Source organism: Mastigoproctus giganteus, chromosome 10, assembly GCF_048544385.1.
Source record: "Mastigoproctus giganteus isolate SK-2022 chromosome 10, ASM4854438v1, whole genome shotgun sequence".
Classification (NCBI taxonomy): domain Eukaryota; kingdom Metazoa; phylum Arthropoda; class Arachnida; order Uropygi; family Thelyphonidae; genus Mastigoproctus; species Mastigoproctus giganteus.
In genome coordinates this window covers 187,639,370-187,657,496 of record NC_143584.1, presented here as the reverse complement: position 1 = coordinate 187,657,496, position 18,127 = coordinate 187,639,370, and the positions used below count along the sequence as shown (strand labels likewise).

Here is an 18,127-nt window from a genome sequence, read left to right as displayed (position 1 = left end):
GATTATCCCGCAGGTGCCTAGTCTCCAGATGCTGCAACTTGCAGAACTTAAGCCTTTCTTCGTAAGAGCACCCCTTTGTTCCTCTCACTAATCTTGTTGTCCTTCTCTGTACTCATTCTAGCAACTCTACATCCTTCCTAAAATGAGGCCTCCAGACCTGTACACAGTATTCAAGGTGTGGCCTGACCATCACCTTATACAAAGGTATGATCACCTCCTTGTCTTTGCTAGCAAAATTTCTATATATCATTGACAAAACTCCATGACCTGCTCTGGCAGCCTGTCTGTACTGCTCAGGGAACTTTATATCCAACTGCACAATTACCACCAGGTGTTTTTCATTCTCAACCTCCCTGAGTGTAGTGCCACACAGTTGGTACGTTTCTCTTGGGTTACTGCTAGCCATATACAGTACTTTGCATTTATCAATATTAGAAACTTCAGTTGCCACTTCTCAGCCCATCTGCCTAACTTGTCTAGATCCTGTTGCAGTAGCATACTGTCTTTACTATCATTAACAACCCTGCCAACCTTTGTATCATTTGAAACTTGGACATTAAGCCTGATATACCTTCATCGATATCATAAATAAATACACAAAAACAACAATGGGCCCAGCACCGAACCCTAAGGGACTCCACTACTAACATCAGTCCATATAGAGCAGGGTCCATTTATTACCACTCTCTGCTGTCTCCCACATAACCATCCCTTTATCCATAGCAGCAATTTGCCCTTGATGCCATACTGCTCCAATTTGTACAGCAGTCTTCCATGTGCAACAGTATCAAAGCTTTCTTGAAATCCAAGTATATGATATCAAAATTATTTTTTTCATCCAGTTCCTTTGTGACCACATCGTAGTATACAATCAAATTGGTCAGATAAGACTTCCCCTTAACAAACCCATGCTCTGTCTGAACTATTACTGCAGTCTTGTCTAGGTGATCCTGCATTACTTTAACCAGTGAGCAGCCAGATGCCAACTTCTGATATAAAGTGTTACACTGGATATTTTTATATTAGAAAAATTTTGCAGCTTAGCATTAGTAGGGCATATGATGCAAGAAAGAAAGCTAATATAGCATCAGCAAAAAAAAAAAACAAAAAAAAACCACCCTTCCCATTTCACCCATCCAATTCACTCCAAATGTTTCTCTAGTTCTGCCTTGAACTTATTTAAGTTGCTGACCTCCACTATGACAGATGGAAGTTTGTTCCAACTATCAACCACCTGCTGGCTAAAGGCAAATTGCAGCCATTTTGCACTGTTCACAAAACTTCATATCTGACTGCTCAATTACCCCCAGATCCTTTTCATTCTCCACTACCCTGAGTGCAATACCACCCAGTTGATATGGTACTGTGGGGTTACTGCTACCCATATACAGTACTTTACATTTGTCAAGGCGCCTCCGTAGCCAGGTGGGAAGGAGCAGCACTGCGTAGCATGCGCTTCTTGATTAGACCGGGGTTCGAGCCCGTCACCACCAAATACGGAGGATGCGGAAAGGTCAGGGAATGACCACCGCATATCCGGGAGCAATATGGCCTTAGTTGCTAATGCTCCTAAAAACCAAATAACAACAACAATAACAACAACATTTGTCAAGGTAATGAAAGAGCTTTACTGCATTCTAAACAGAGAAGTTCATCACTAATTTCTTTATGGAAGTACAATTTTGGAACTATACAAATTTAGAAAATTTTGAAACATAAAACAGATTGTACATTATGATCTCTACATAATGAACTTCAGTGACTACACAATAACTAAATGGCATATTTACAATTTTACATGGTATACTGTTCTACAGCTATGGCTAAAGCATGAACTCAGTAAAAGCTTGAATGAAGAAACCCTCGGATAGATGCTTTTTGCAATTTCCTGGATGGAAACTTTCGCAGTAGCTAAAAGACTGTAGGATTACATATCATGTAAGTTACAGCTACATATTATAGCTAATTAAGTAGTTATAATCATTAATCAAGCTTAATCCTAAGCCAACTTACAACAGTGGCTGTTCCTAGGATTCTTTCACCTTGACTGTTTGAAAGTCAAGTCGTTGTTTATAAAACAATTTTACTTCCAAACTATTCTTCACTGTGTCCACGAATGGTATTGAAGATAAGAAAATCTGAATTTGGGCAGTGACATCTCAAAAATTACTGGAGTGCCTCAAACACTTCTGCATAATTATGGGATTGAATAAAGAAATAACATCAATACAAATTATAATATGATGAAATATCCATCTTATTATATAAATATGCTATACAAGTCAGATACTAAATTCTGATACCTATATTGGTGAATAGCCTCAAGTGTCTTTTCAGGTTCAAAACTGGCTGCAGGATATACACTAGTAAATTTGTACAATACGGACAATGTACTTCCACCAACACACCCGAAACAGTGAAAGAGAGGAACAGGAACACATGTTACAGGTCTCTGAAAAAAAAAAAAAAAAAAAGCATAAAACAAGTATGTCTAAAATACACTAGTGGCACCTATACCAGATATAAGGTGCAACCACAAAGAAACGAACTTGCAGTTCCCATACGGTGAGTAAGAGCATGTTATCTTTAAAGACATACAGGTGGCGGCCCCCCACTTAATGCTGATAATTCGTTCCAGAAAAACAGTGCAAGTGAATCAGTGCTAAGTGAGTGCCGTATTCCCATAGAGTAACATATGTATCTTTCAGTTGCGGTCTGTGTCATGGAATATTCCCTAAATAAATGGTAGTGAAAGGATGCACAAATGTTGGTCAAAATATTTAATATTCAAAAATTTGTATACATTTAAGATATTCTACATTATATATGTTTATAATTATGTGGTAAATAACTACATTATGTATCAAAATTGAACTCAATTAAAATCATGAATTTGTTAATCTGATAGTCCTGGGCTGTCAAGTTTTTGTATTTTGGAGACTGAAAATTGTATCAATTTTTGAGTTGTACTTTGGTCCTCTTGTACAAAATCATGTAGGGATTCATTTCTTTCTTTAAACTTCTTATTACCTTTGAACTTCATTCCATGTTAGAGTCATTCTCCCGGAAATAATCACACATTTTTTCAAAGTGTGTGAAAGCTCACTAAGTCCTTTTTTGCAGTCAGCAACTTTATCAGATTTTCATTTGTAGGGTCTTCATCATCTTCTAGCTCAATTTCACACTCTTGTTCTTTTGTCATTTCCTTAAGTTCTTCACTAAAGAGGCCATTCTTGTTGTCGTCGATCATCTCTTGTACGTCATCAGGTCTGGAGGCCTCATTTTAGGAAGGACGTAGAGCTGCTCGAATGAATACAGAGAAGGGAAACAGAATTGGTGAGGAGAAAAAAAGGGTGCTTACCAAGAAAGGCTTCAACCCTGCAAATTAAGTATCTGGAGACAAGGCACCTGCAAGGTGATCTGACTGAGGTGTTTAGGGCACTGAATGTATTAAACAAGCTTAATGCTAATGGGATTCTTCCTCTTGCTTATATTATGCATGTGATGGGGCATACATTCAAATTGAGGAAGGATAGTTGGAGAATAAATGTGTGGAATTTTGCTTTTAGCTGACAGGTGGTTGATTGCTTGTACAAACTTTCATGTGTGTTGTTCTGGAAGTTGATAGTTAAATAAATTCTAGGCAGAACTGGACAAAATACTGGAGGAATGGATAAGTGAAATTGGAAGTGGGGGTTTTTTTTTTTTTTTTGGGGTGATGTTGTATAAGCTTGCTTATACAACATCACCCCAAAAAAAAAAAAAAAAATGCATAATTTGTTACTGCTAACTATATAATAAAGGATAATAAAATATTTGCTTTTATCTGATAAATTCAATTTGAAAAATCATCAAAGATTTACTATGATAATACTAAAAATTTTCACTCTAAATTTCAAATTTTTGAATTATAATGAACCTGCAGTATTTGTGCAATTTGTAAATATTGGAATTGCTTACTTGTACATCATAAGTTAGCCTCTTTCCTATAAAATTTGCATTATTTACAATTCCATGATGTGTTAAAATAGCAGCTTTAGGTCTTCCTGTAGTTCCCTAGAGAAATAAAAAAAGACATCAGAATTTCACTGTAATATTTTAATTGTTAAAATTTTGATAAAAATGCTTTTTCTCGGCTTGAACTATATAACTGTTAGGTGATATAGTTGTACACGTTGGCACCAATGATATTAAAAGTAGGAGACCGGCGGAATTACTTAGCAAGTACAGGTCACTGTTGAAAAAAAGCCGTGAATTAGGGTTGAACTTGAAAGTGTCTGCAATTCTGCCCAGACACGATAGGAGGGAGTATATGATGAGAGCCTTGTCGATCAATTCGGCCCTGGAGGGATTGTGCAAGGCTCAAGGGGTAGAATTTTTTTCAGCCTGGACTGTACTTGTTAACAGGAGAGATTGCTTCTACAGGGATGGGATACACTTAAATAGAAAGGGTGCAAGAATTTTTGCTGATGCTGTCGAGGCAGTGTTAGGTGGGTCGGAAAACTGCTAGTTGGGGGGGATACAAGGACTAATAGATTAACAGTAGCCACTGGCAGAGGTGGAAGTGATTCTTGCACTGCTTCTATTGGTTTGTTTTGTGGAATAGACTTCTATTGGCAGTTGGTTTGTGGAATAGACTTCCATCGCTTGTTGTTGAAGTTGATAGCCTAAACAAATTTAAGGCTCAGCTGGACAGGTATTTCGAACGAATTGAGGGGTGAAATGGGAGTAGTGGTTGTTTTTTTTTTTTTTTTTTTTTTTGGCTGATGCTGAATAAGCTTGCTTTCTTGCATCATATGCCTCTACTAATGCTAATGCTAATTGAAATGAGCAGAAGTCTGAAAAACAAGATGCAGGATATTTCAGAGACTGCTGGTAGTCATTGCGGTACAAGTAAACACATGGGTTGTGTTAGGGTAGCTAAGAATAGAAACAGGTGCATGTATACCTGCGTGTACACCAATGCTAGGAGTTTGGTAAATAAATTTGATGAATTTGAGGTATTGCTCAAAACATCAAAGGCAGATACTGTTGGGATATCAGAGACGTGGTGTCACACAGATATAAGTAATGCGGAACTGGAATTTGGGGAATACAATGTGTATAGAAAGGATAGACAGGACAGGAGGGGAGGAGGGGTTATGCTATTAATTAAGAAACACAAAGTCCAAGGAAGTGAAGCCAGTCGACATCGATGGACAGGGCAGTGTCGAGTCAGTTTGGTGTGACATAAGCATAGGGAAATCAAAATTGAGAGTAGGAGTGTGCTATAGGCCTAATGACTCTGATGAGTATAATAAGATATTGTACAGGGAAATAGAGTGGGCCAGTAAATCAGAGAGTCTTATAATGGGGGATTTTAATTTCCCAGATATTGACTGGAATTTGTGGGTTGGTCACTCGCACACTAGCAAGGCTTTTGTGGATTTATTGGATGATTGTTTTCTACATCAGCATGTTCGTGAGGCAACAAGAGGGAGCAATACTCTTGATCTGATTATCAGTAGTGATTCTTCATGCATTAAGAACCTGCAGATAAATGAACCACTAGGTGGCAGTGATCACAGTGTGTTGAAGTGGGATTTACTCAAGGAGGTAACTACCATCAGAGGTAAAGGTTTTTGTTTTCGTAAAGGAGACTATGATGGTCTGAGACAGTATTTAAATTCTGTACAGTGGGACCAACTGATGATGTTACCAACAGCAAACTCAAAATGGGAAGCATTCAAGGAACTAATCTTGGAGGCTACCAGGCTTTACATACCAACTAAGAAATATTGTTCAAGGTTTAGGCCTAAATGGTTGTCAGATGAACTAATGAGACATGTGGCAGAGAAGAAAAATGCATGGGATACATACAAATTAATGGGTGACATGGAAGCCTATGATAGATATAAGTTGGTCTGTAACCAAGTCACAAAGGAGATTAGGCAGGCAAAGGCAGACTACGAAAAATCCTTGGCAAAGGATGCAAAGAAAAACAGAAAAGAGTTCTTTACATACTTGACCTTGAGAAGGAAAGGGATGAATCAGATTGGTCCACTGGATATTGATGGTTCAACAGTTGAGGATCCTGCTCAGGTGGCTAACAATCTAAACGAGTATTTTGCATCTACATTCACGCATGAGGAGTTATTCAGGAAGGAGAATGATGTAGGTAAAGTAAACATTGGCAATGAGCTGGATGATTTTGTAATAACTGAGAGGAAAGTGGAGGAGAGATTGTTGAGGATAACCATAAAAAAGGCACCTGGGGTGGATGGGATCTATCCAGTTATATTAAAGGAGGCAGCAAAGGAAGTATGCAAACCCCTAGCCATAATTATGAGAGCTTCTTTGGACTTAGGGGAGGTACCCATAGACTGGAGATGTGCAAATGTAACCCCAATTCATAAAGGAGGATCAAAGGCTGACACAAGTAATTATAGACCTGTTAGTTTAACTTCTGTTCCAGGTAAATTAATGGAGGCACTGGTTAAAGAAGCACTGCAGGATCATCTAGACAAGAATTCCGTTATAGCTCAGACGCAGCATGGTTTTGTTAAGGGCAGGTCTTGCCTGACCAATTTGATTGGATACTATGATGTAGTCACAAAAGAACTGGATGCAGGGAATAACTTTGATATTATATATTTGGATCTTAGAAAGGCTTTCGATACTGTTGCACATGGAAGACTGCTGCACAAATTGGAGCAGTGTGGCATTGGAGGCAAATTGCTGCTATGGATAAGGGGATGGTTGAGTGGCAGAAGACAGAGAGTGGTAATCAATGGACACTGCTCAACGTGGACTAATGTTATTAGTGGAGTTCCTCAAGGTTCAGTGTTGGGTCCGTTGTTGTTTTCGGTGTTTATGAATGATATTGATGATGGGATATCAAGTTTAATGTCCAAGTTTGCAGATGATACAAAGGTTGGCAGGGTCGTTAAGGACACTACTGACGCTATGCTGCTGCAACAGGATCTGGAAAGGTTGAACAGATGGGCTGAGAGGTGGCAAATGAAGTTTAACATTGACAAATGTAAAGTACTACCTATGGGACACAGTAACCCCAGAGCAACGTATCAACTCTGCGGTACTACACTGACAGTGGTGGAGAATGAAAAGGACCTGGGGGTAATTGTGCAGGCAGATATGAAGTTCTCTGAGCAGTGCAGACGAGCTGCAGGAGTAGCTCATGGTGTCTTGTCAATGATATACAGGAATTTTTCTAGCAGGGATAAGGAGGTGATTATTCCCTTGTATAAGGCAATGGTTAGGCCACATCTTGAGTACTGTATACAGGTCTGGAGGCCTCATTTCAAGAAGGATGTAGAGCTGCTGGAATGGGTACAGAGAAGGGCAACAAGATTAGTAAATGGAACAAAGGGTTGCTCTTACGAAGAAAGGCTTAAGTTTTGCAAATTGCAGAGTCTGGAGACTAGGCACCGGCGAGGTGATCTGATAGAGGTGTATAAGGCTTTGAATGGTTTGAGTATGCTCAATGCCAATGGGATTCTTCATCTTGCTCAGAATAATCACCTCAGAGGGCATAAATTCAAATTGAGGAAGGACGGATGTCGGATAGATGTGCGGAAATTTGCCTTTGGCCAGCGGGTGGTTGGTTGGTGGAACCGACTTCCATCACTTGTTGTTGAAGTTGATAGCCTAAACAAATTTAAAGCTCAACTGGACAGGTATTTCGAACGAACGGAGGGGTGAAATGGGAGTGGGGTTTTTTTTTTTTTTTTTTTTTGGCTGATGCTGAATAAGCTTGCTTTCTTGCATCATATGCCTCTACTAATGCTAATGCTAACTGAACTGTGTCTTTTCATTTCATTATTTCTTTTATTTCATGCACTTCTTAATATATGAATTTTTTTATCATTAGTCAGGATGTGAAGATGCTCTTTTAGTAGCAACATCCCCACACCAAGTGTGCCAAAAATTTAAACAATTAAAATATCTCAAAAATTAAAAATTTAAATTTTAGTATTGCTTGAGTATCATTTTTACCTGTTATTTGATTTTCATCAGTGAGTGTGTTAGAATTGGAAAAGAATGGATGAATATAATTCAGATCTATAACTGTTGGACATAAAAAGTGCAACACTGTGGATGTCATTGCATGCGTATGTAAAAATTTTTGGATAAAGGCACTTTATTTCGGAAACACATAATTCTAAAAAAACAGATAATGTTAAAATAAAGCATACTATTACAAAGTATATGCAACTGCTAAGACATCAGTTATTTTGCAATAATTTACAAATTAATGTCATTAAAATGTGGTACAGAAATGCATTATATTATGATGCACACGGTACTGTGTGAATTTATGGATAAGATGCTTTCCACACCACAAGACACATCAACGTATATATCAGGCTTAGTGTCGACGTTTACAGATGATACAAAGGTTGGCAGGGTTGTTAATGACAGTAATGGCAGTGTGCTACTGCAACAGGATCTAAAAAATTTGGGAAGATGGGCTGAGAAGTGGCAACTGAAGTTTAACATTGACAAATGCAAAGTACTGTATATGGGTAGAACTAAACTCAGAGGAATGTACCAACTGTGTGGTACTACACTTAGGGTGGTAGAAAATGAAAAAGACCTGGGAGTAATTGTGCAGTCCGATATGAAGTTTTCTGAACAATGGAGACAGGCTGCAAGAGCAGGTCATGGGGTTTTGTCAATGATATACAAGAATTTTGCTAGCAGGGAAAGGAGGTGATTGTCCCTCTGTATAAAGCAATGGTCAGGCCACACCTTGAGTACTGCGTACAGGTCTGGAGGCCTCATTTTAGGAAGGATGTAGATTTGCTTGAGTGTGTGCAGAGAAGGGCAACAAGATTGGTGAGGGGCACAAAGGGGTGCTCTTACCAAGAAAGGCTTAAGTTCTGCAAATTGCAGCAGCTGGAGACTAGACACCTGCGAGGGGATCTGACTGAGGTGTAATAAGGCCTTGAATGGGTTGAGCATACTGAGTACTGATGGGATTCTTCCACTTGTTCAGATTACAAACCTAAGGGGGGCGTAAATTCAAATTGAGGAACGACAGCTGTAGAATAGATGTGCAGAAATTTGCCTTTACCCAGCAGGTGGTTAATTGCTGGAACAAATTTCCATCTGTCGTTGTGGAAGTTGATAGGTTAAATAAATTTAAGTAGGAACTGGAAAAACATTTAGAGGGAATGGTTGTGTGATTTTTTTTTTTTGGCTGATGCTACATAAGCTCATACACTTGCTTTCTTGCATCACATGCCATGATTACTATTACGTGTGTATATGTGGTGTAGAATGCAAATTTTGGAAAACTATATTTTATTGCATATATCTGAAACAGAAATTCATAAGTGCTTATTAAATGTCTTGTTTTTGAAGCTTTTACTTAATATAGAGCACCATTGTCTTTACCAACTGTCACCACTGTCTTTACCAACATATGGTGTGGACTTGCACTTTCTATAAGAATGCTTATCTTCATTGCCATCAAGGGCATTGCTGATCCCATATTTCTTTAAAGATTTGATAACTGATAAGTTAATCACAACAATCAGGTATGCTACTACAACATGATTTAGATAAATTAGGCAGATGGGCTGAGAAGTGGCAATTGAAGTTTAACATTCACAAATGCAAGGTACTTCATATAGGTAACAGTAATCTCAGATTAGCATACCAACTATATGGTATGCTAATCTTTCATTCTCTATCACACTCAGAGAATGAAAAAGATCTGGGGATAATTATGCAGTCGGATATGAAATTCTCTAAGCAATGCAGACAGGCTGCTAGGACAGCCTATGGGATTTTGTCTATAATATACAGGAATTTTGCAAATAGGGATAAGGTGATTATTCAGTTGTATAAGGCAACTGTTAGACCACATCTCATATACTGCATACAGATCTGGAAGTCTCATTTGTGGCAGGATGTGGAACTGTTGGAGTGGGCACAGAGAAGAGTTACAAGATTAGTGCAGGGAACAAAAGGGTGCTCTTAACAGGAAATATTTCAGGTCTAAAAATTGTAGTGGCTAGAGGCTAGATACCTGCGAGGAGATCTGAATGAGGTGCTTAAGGTGCTCAGAACGGATTAAGTAAACTCAATGACAACAGAATCCTTCCTCTTGCTCACAATAACAACAGCATACCTCTGAAATAGTGGGTTGCTTCATTCATCCTGTTGACTTCAAATCATGATTTAGTCTCCACCCATTTAGCGCATGAATGCTTTAAGGGGTTTGTCCATTGGCTAGTAAGGCCTAGGATCACAGATAATTGTGTATTTAATTCTGAAACTGTCTTTTTTTCCCCTTTTTTTTTTTGGTGCTTCCATTACATGTGATCAGAACAGTCACACACTAAAACAGCCAACTTTTACAGAAGGTCACATGGATATTTTGAACTCACTTCTTTAGCTAAAGCTTCTTTTTTTTTTTAGCCTATCCTCTTGCATGAATATGAATTAAAATCCTCACAGAACTTCATCTTTCGATATCATCTTACATTAGAATATTAAAAGGGGAATATCAGCAATGCAGCAGTTTTCTTTATTTCTAGAAATTTTTATCACAATGGGTTCAGTACCTTTAATGTTCATTCTTATTTTCTGTAACATCAAATTATTGCAACTCCATCCATATTACTTCTCTGTCCAAATTAAAACACAATTTCTTCCTTGCATTAATCACAAATTTTTGAAACTGCAAAATCTTGCTTTTGTACTAAACTAGTTTGAGTATACATGTTTAGCTCATAATTATTTCTTCATAAATCTGTAGCACTAAGTTTCCCCAGAAAAATCAGTGATATCATGTGTGACTCTCAACCATCTTGCCTCAAATATTATTGTTTTTGGAGTCATTTAAATCCCATTTTTTTTCTGGCTGTTATCCAGTGATCCACCTCTTTCTCCAAATGCAGCCATTTTTGCAAGATTGCTATAAAAGAGTGTTTATTATTAATTCTTTTTCACCCAGTTCCTCAGCCACTACATCATAGTAACCTATCAGATTGGTTAGACAAGACAACCCCTTGACAAATCCATGCTGTGATTGCAGTATAATTGCACAGGCAGTCCAAACGGTCCTGCATTATTTATTTATCCAGCGATTCCATTATTTTCCCTGGAACAGATGTTAGGCTAACAGGTCTGTAATTACTCATGTCACCTTTTAATCCCCTTTATGAATTGGGGACATATCGGCACTTCTCCAGTCCATAGGGACCTTCCCTGAATCCAACGCTGCTCTCGTTATTATGGATAAGGGTTTGCTTACCTTTGATGAATTTTAATGATGATGTTTGATGAATTTGAGAACAAGGGGAGCTTGAGAACGAGAGAAGCCTTGTGCAGGCGTAGTTTTTTACTGCTCCAGGAATAGAGACGTTTTTTCTGTTTTATTAGCTTAAATTGGCATATTAACTTATTTTCTAGAGTAGCTTTATATTCCTAGTTACGATACTTAGTTTAAACTTTAACTTAGATAGAGATTTTATAGGTATTACTTAGTATCGGTAAGGGTATCAAATCCACGTGTTACAAGCTGCAGTTCCGCTGAACGAGAAGTTCTTTAGCCATATTTAGACGCTTTATTGAACAATTGTTATATCAAATTATTTTCTATAAGAAGCTTATAGACCTAGTCAGGATTCTTAGTTTATTCTGAATTGAGACAGCGAGATTTGGAAGTTAATTAATACTTAAGTGTCCATAGATTTACCGTTCATAACTTGCGACCATTGTTATACGATACAACGTTATATCCCGAACTAGATAGCGTAAGCTTAGTATATAATATAGTATAGTATATAATATAATATTGTCAATTAATCAGCAAAATCTATTAATCTTGTTAAACTTCATTTTCAATTAAATTGTACTTTTTAACTAAATACATATAATGACTTAGATTACAAACGTAGCATAATTAATTAATACATAACTTGATACGGAAGTTATATAAACAGCACTCATGGATAATACTCGATATTGAAATTTTATTGAAATTAAATCGAAATCACGACTCAGACCAGAGCAGCAAAGCAAAAGGCTCAAGCTAATGGGAGTGCTGTGGCTCAGGGGAGAACTGAGGGGGGATAGTTGCCCTTTGAATCACAGCCTTTTAAAATGCACTGCTTGCATGAAGTTTGTGGAGCAATCGGGTACGAGACATGATATTGCCATGGGGGATGTCTTTGTGTGTGCACGATGTAAGGAGTGTAAGTAAATCAGGCAACAACTCAGTGTTGTTATGGTCCTATATGAGAGCTTGAAGGACAGGGTGGATGCCCTCGAATGATCTAAATTGAGGGGCCCATCAAGCTCTCAGCTGCCCACATCAACGCCAGAGCTTGCACTTGGTCATCACGCAACACAGCGGCAACCCCCAAGGTAGAATGTGCTGGTCCCACAGGAACTAGTAGTCATCGGTGACTCTATTGTCAGGGAAACAGGGAACATGCTTCGTAAAAAGGATAGATAGAACAGGACCAGGGTATGTCTGCCAGGGCAAAGGTTGACGACATTGTAGAGCGGATTTCATCTTTTAAGAGCTCAAAAGGTGATATAGTTGCACACGTTGGCACTAATGATATTAAGAGTAGGAGACCAGCAGAATTACTTAACAAGTACAGTTCACTGTTGAAAAAAAGCCGTGAATTAGGGTTGAATTTGAAAGTGTCTGCAATTCTGCCCAGACATGATAGGGGGGAGTATATGATGAGAGCCTTGTCGATCAATTTGGCCCTGGAAAGATTGTGCAAGGCTCAAGGGGTAGAATTTATTTCAGCCTGGTCTGTTGTTTGTTTGTTATTTGGTTTTTTAGGAGCATTAGCAACTAAGGCCATATTGCTCCGGGATATGCGGTCATTCCCTGACCTTTCCGCATCATCCGTATTTGGTGGTGATGGGCTCGAACCCCGGTCTAATCAAGAAGCGTGTGCTACGCACTGCTGCTCCTTCCCACCTGGCTACAGAGGCAGCTAGCCTGGTCTGTACTTGTTAACAGGAGAGATTGCTTCTACAGAGATGGGATACATGTAAATAGAAAGAGTGCAAGAAAATTTGCTGTTGCTATCGAGGCAGTGTTAGGTGGGTCGGAAAACTGCTAGCTTGGAGGGATACAAGGACTAATAGATTAACAGTAGCCACTGGCAGAGGTGAAAGTGATTCTTGCACTTGTATCTATTGGAATGAGCAGCAGCCTGGAAAACAAGATGCAGGATATTTCAGAGATTGCTGGGAGTCATTGCGGTACAAGTAAACACATGTGTTGTGTTAGGGTAGTTAAGAGTAGGAACAGGTGTATGTATACGTGCGTGTACATGCACCTGTTCAATTTACTTGAGTGTGCACCAATGCTAGGAGTTTAGTAAATAAATTTGATGAATTTGAGGTATTGCTCAAAACATCAAAGGCAGATATTGTTGGGATATCAGAGACGTGGTGTCACACAGATATTATTATTATCAGACATATCGTGCAAGAAAGCCTGAGGCTTATGTTGCACCAGCCAAAAAAAAAAAATGTCTGAACTACCCCGAGAGAGAGAGATAAAAGGGAATCACCAAGGAAGAGAAGAATGATGATATCCAGCTCAGGACCCTGGGTGTGCCAAACCCATACTCACCCAATGTGAGCCCCTACGGTTATATAAGGAATGCAGAACTGGAATTTGGGGAGTACAATGTGTACAGAAACGATCAACAGGATAAGAACAGAGGAGGGGTTAGTTAAGAAACATATAAAATCCAAGGAAGTGAAGCCAGTCGACATCACTGGACAGCGCAGTGTCGAGTCAGTTTGGTGTGACATAAGCATTGGGAGATCAAAATTGAGTTTGAGAGTAGGAGAGTGCTATATGCCTAATGACTCTGATGAGTATAATAAGAAACAGTACAGTGAAATAGAGTGGGCCAGTAAATCAGAGAGACTTATAATGGGGAATTTTAATTTCCCAGATATCGACTGGAAGTGATCAACCCACACACCAGCAACCCACCTTGCTAGTGTGTGGGTTGGTCACTCACACACTAGCAAGGCTTTGTGGATTTATTGGATGATTGTTTTCTACATCAGCATGTTCGGGAGGCAACTAGAGGGAGTAATACTCTTGATCTGATTATCAGTAGTGATTCTTTATGCATTAAGAATCTGCAGATAAGGGAACCACTAGGTGGCAGTGATCACAGTGTGCTGAAGTGGGATTTACTCAAAGAGGTAACTACCATCAGGGGTAAAGGGAAGGGTTTTTGCTTTCTTAAGGTGACTACGGTGGTCTGAGACAGTATTTAAATTCTATATGATGGGACCAACTGATCATGTTACCAACAGCAAATTTAAAATGGGAAGCATTCAAAGAACTTATCTTGGAAGCTACTAGGCTTTACATACCAACTAAGAAATATTTTCAAGGTTTAGGCCTAAATGGATGTCAGACGAACTAATGAGACATATGGCAGAGAAGAAAAATGCATGGGATACATATAAATTAATGGGTGACATGGAAGCCTATGATAGATATAAGCTGGTCTGTAACCAAGTCACAAAGGAGATTAGGCAGGCAAATGCAGATTATGAGAAATCCTTTGCAAAGGATGCAAAGAAAAACAGAAAAGAGTTCTTTACCTATGTAAACTCTAGAAGGAAAGGGATGAATCAGATTGGTCCACTGGATATTGATGGTTTAACAGTTGAGGATCTTGCTCAGGTGGCTAACAAACTAAATGAGTATTTTGCATCTACATTCACACATGAGGAGTTATTCAGGAAGGGGAATGCCAGAGGTGAAGTAAACTCTGGCAGTGAGCTAGATGATTTTGTAATAACTAAGAGGAAAGTGGAGTAGAAATTGTTGAAGATAAACACAAGAAAGGCACCCGGGGTGGATGGGATCTATCCAGTTATATTAAAGGAGGCAGCAAAGGAAGTAAGCAAACTCTTAGCCATAATTATGAGAGCTTCTTTGGACTCAGGGGAGGTACCCATAGACTGGAGATGTGCAAATGTGACCCCGATTCACAAAGGAGGATCAACGGCTGACATAAGTAATTATAGACCTGTGAGTTTAACTTCTGTTCCAGGAAAATTAATGGAGGTACTGGTTAAAGAAGCACTGCAGGATCATCTAGAAAAGACTTCAGTTATAGCTCAGACACAGCATGGTTTTGTTAAGGGAAAGTCTTGCCTGACCAATTTGACTGGATACTATGATGCAGAGAATAACTTTGATATTATATATTTGGATCTTAGAAAGGCTTTTGATACTGTTGCACATGGAAGACTGCTGTACAAATTGGAGCAGTGTGGCATTGGAGGCAAATTGCTGCTATGGATAAAGGGATGGTTGAGGGGGAGAAGACAAAGAGTGGTAATCAATGGACACTGCTCATCGTGGACTAATGTTATTAGTGGAGTCTCTCAGGGTTCAATGTGTTGGTCCATTATTGTTTTCTGTATTTATAAATGATATTGATGATGGTATATTAAGCTTAATTTCCAAGTTTGCGGACAATACAAAGGTCTGCAGAGTTGTTAAGGACACTACTGACGCTATGCTGCTGCAACAGGATCTGGAAAGGTTGAGCAGATGGGCTGAGAGGTAGCAAATGAAGTTTAACATTGACAAATGTAAAGTACTACATATGGAAAACAGCAACCCCAGAGCAACGTATGAACTCTGTGGTACTACACTGACAGTGGTAGAGAATGAAAAGGACCTGGGGGTAATTGTGCAGGCAGATATGAAGTTCTCTGACAGTGCAGACAGGCTGCAAGAGTAGCTCATTGTGTCTTGTTAATGATATACAGGAATTTTTCTAGCAGGGATAAGGAGGTGATTATTCCCTTGTATAAGGCAATGATCAGGCCACACCTTGAGTACTGTATACAGGTCTCATGGCCTCATTTCAAGAAGAATGTAGAGCTGCTGGAACGAGTACAGAGAAGGGCAACAAGATTAGTGAATGTAACAAAGGGGTGCTCTTACGAAGAAAGGCTTAAGTTTTGCAAATTACAGTGTCTGGAGACTAGGCACCAGCGAGGTGATCTGATAGAGGTGTATAAAGCCTTGAATGGTTTGAGCATGCTCAATGCTGATGGGATTCTTCCTCTTGCTCAGAATAATCACCTGAGAGGGCATAAATTCAAATTTGAGTAAAGACAGATGTAGGATAAATATGCTGAAATTTGCCTTTAGCCAGTGGGTAGTTGGTTGGTGGAACAAACTTCCATCCCGTGTTGTGGAAGTTGATAGTCTAAATAAATTTAAGGCTCAGCTGGACAAGGTATTTCGAATGAACAGAGGTGTGAAATGGAAGTGGTTTTTTTTTTTTTTTTTGGCTGATGCTGCATAAGCTTGCTTTCTTGCATCATATGCCTTTCCTAATGCTAATGCTAATTTTAAATATTTATCAAAATATAGGCATTCTAAGAATATCAGAAATACGGTGCCACTCTGACAGAGGAGCTATAGAATTTGAATATGGTGAAAATAACATGTATATAAAGGACATGGCTGTATGTATATGTTTCTGTCTAGGTGGTTACAATATTATGCAGCATTTTTTAGGGGGAAAAAAGTACATTTATGGTCTGAAAATACAGTATCTCATTTCTGAAATATGAAGATTGGTACATATGCATATAACAGTTTCTGGTAGAGGAAGTTGAAGCCCCTAACAAGTAGTGTGATTGCCCCTGGCAGCCAAGCAACACTCATAAAAGATTTTCACACTGTTAAAGGGATGTTCAAGAGCCGATGGTACTGAAGTTTGGCCTTCCAAGGGTGAAACTGACTGATGTAAAGTTCTGGATGGATCGACTGACAGCTCAAAATTCTGTGTCCTGAGTATCCCATATACACTATCCTACCATAATATCCCCGTCACCACCAAATATGGAGGATGCAGAAAGGTCAGGGAATGACCACCGCATATCCCAGAGCAATATGGCCTTAGTTGCTAATGCTCCTAAAAACCAAACAACAAACCATAATATCTGGGCACCCCTCTGCTGACAGTTGGTCACAATCTACCCAAGTACCATGTGTGTGTCAGACACAACTATAAATATGCTTGTAGGCCTTCAAAGGAGACAGTAGCATGATTGTGAATGCAAGATATCGTGATGAATGGTATTAACATGATAATAGGGTGGCACATAAGCAATAGATCTGTATGTGACACTTCAACGGACAGCACTGATGATCCCCAGGTTAACAATTGGTGATGTGAACTGAAATGACCCACAAAATAAAGTTGATAGAATGTCACAGGAGAGCTCTGCAAAGAATCATCTACTCAGAATACAGGTCAACATTGTCACAGCACACGGGCTATCAGTGAGATGATTGGGATGTGTCAGCACCAGTACAGTATGTAGGATGCTGCATAATATGGGTTATTATAGTAGTGCAGCTGTCTACAAGCCATTAATCACCCCCTGACTAATGCGAGATGCCATAAAGCTTGGTGTAAGGCCCACCATCCTTGGACTGAAGACCAATGGAAAGCTGTGTTTTGGAGTGAAAAATCATGGTACATGGTCTACCAGTCTGACAGTTGTGCCTGGGTATGGTGAATATCCAGAAAAAGGCAACTGCTAGAATGCATCATACCAAAGATGAAGTTTTGCAGAGGCAGTGTGATGGACTGGGGCTGTTTTTCATTGTATGGCCTAGCGCCATTAGTTTAACAGTACCATGGATACTGAAGTCTATTTAGACATCCTGGATAATAATGTGTTATCTATGTTGTGGTACCATGTCAGAGAAGGCCCATACCTGTATCATAGGATGATGCTCCATATCAAACTGCTTGCACTGTGATGGACTACTTTGAGGACATGAGCACCAAAAAGTTTGACTAGCCAGCTCAGAGCCCTGACCTCAATCGTATAGAGAATTGCTGGTATTAATTGGATTGTTGGATGTATGTGTATGTGAAGAGAGATAGCTCAAAAAACAGAGCTGAACTGATCACCACTTTGAAGGCTGAAAATATCGAGAGTGTCTAGAGGCTGTCATAAAGGCTAAAGGTTTCAGCAGACATTATTAGTGTTCAAGTATGGAGGCCGCACCTAAAAAAAGACATCAAGCTTCTTGAAAGGGTCCAAAGAAGGGTAACTCACCTGGTGAGAT

At 39.2% G+C, this 18,127-nt stretch overlaps 1 protein-coding gene across 4 annotated transcripts in view; it reads right to left on the bottom strand.

The window, feature by feature from the left end:
* The window catches only part of LOC150079651 (medium-chain acyl-CoA ligase ACSF2, mitochondrial-like), a 180,548-nt gene that overhangs the window by 40,105 nt on the left and 122,316 nt on the right, over positions 1 to 18,127 (bottom strand). For all 4 annotated transcript variants that reach the window (XM_090383698.1, XM_090383699.1, XM_090383701.1 and 1 more), the window contains 2 exons: positions 3,961 to 4,056; positions 2,304 to 2,452 (listed from right to left, as the gene is read on the bottom strand). In XM_090383698.1, coding sequence (XP_090239824.1) covers positions 2,304 to 2,452; positions 3,961 to 4,056 — 245 coding nt within the window. The remainder of the gene's footprint in view (positions 1 to 2,303; positions 2,453 to 3,960; positions 4,057 to 18,127) is intronic.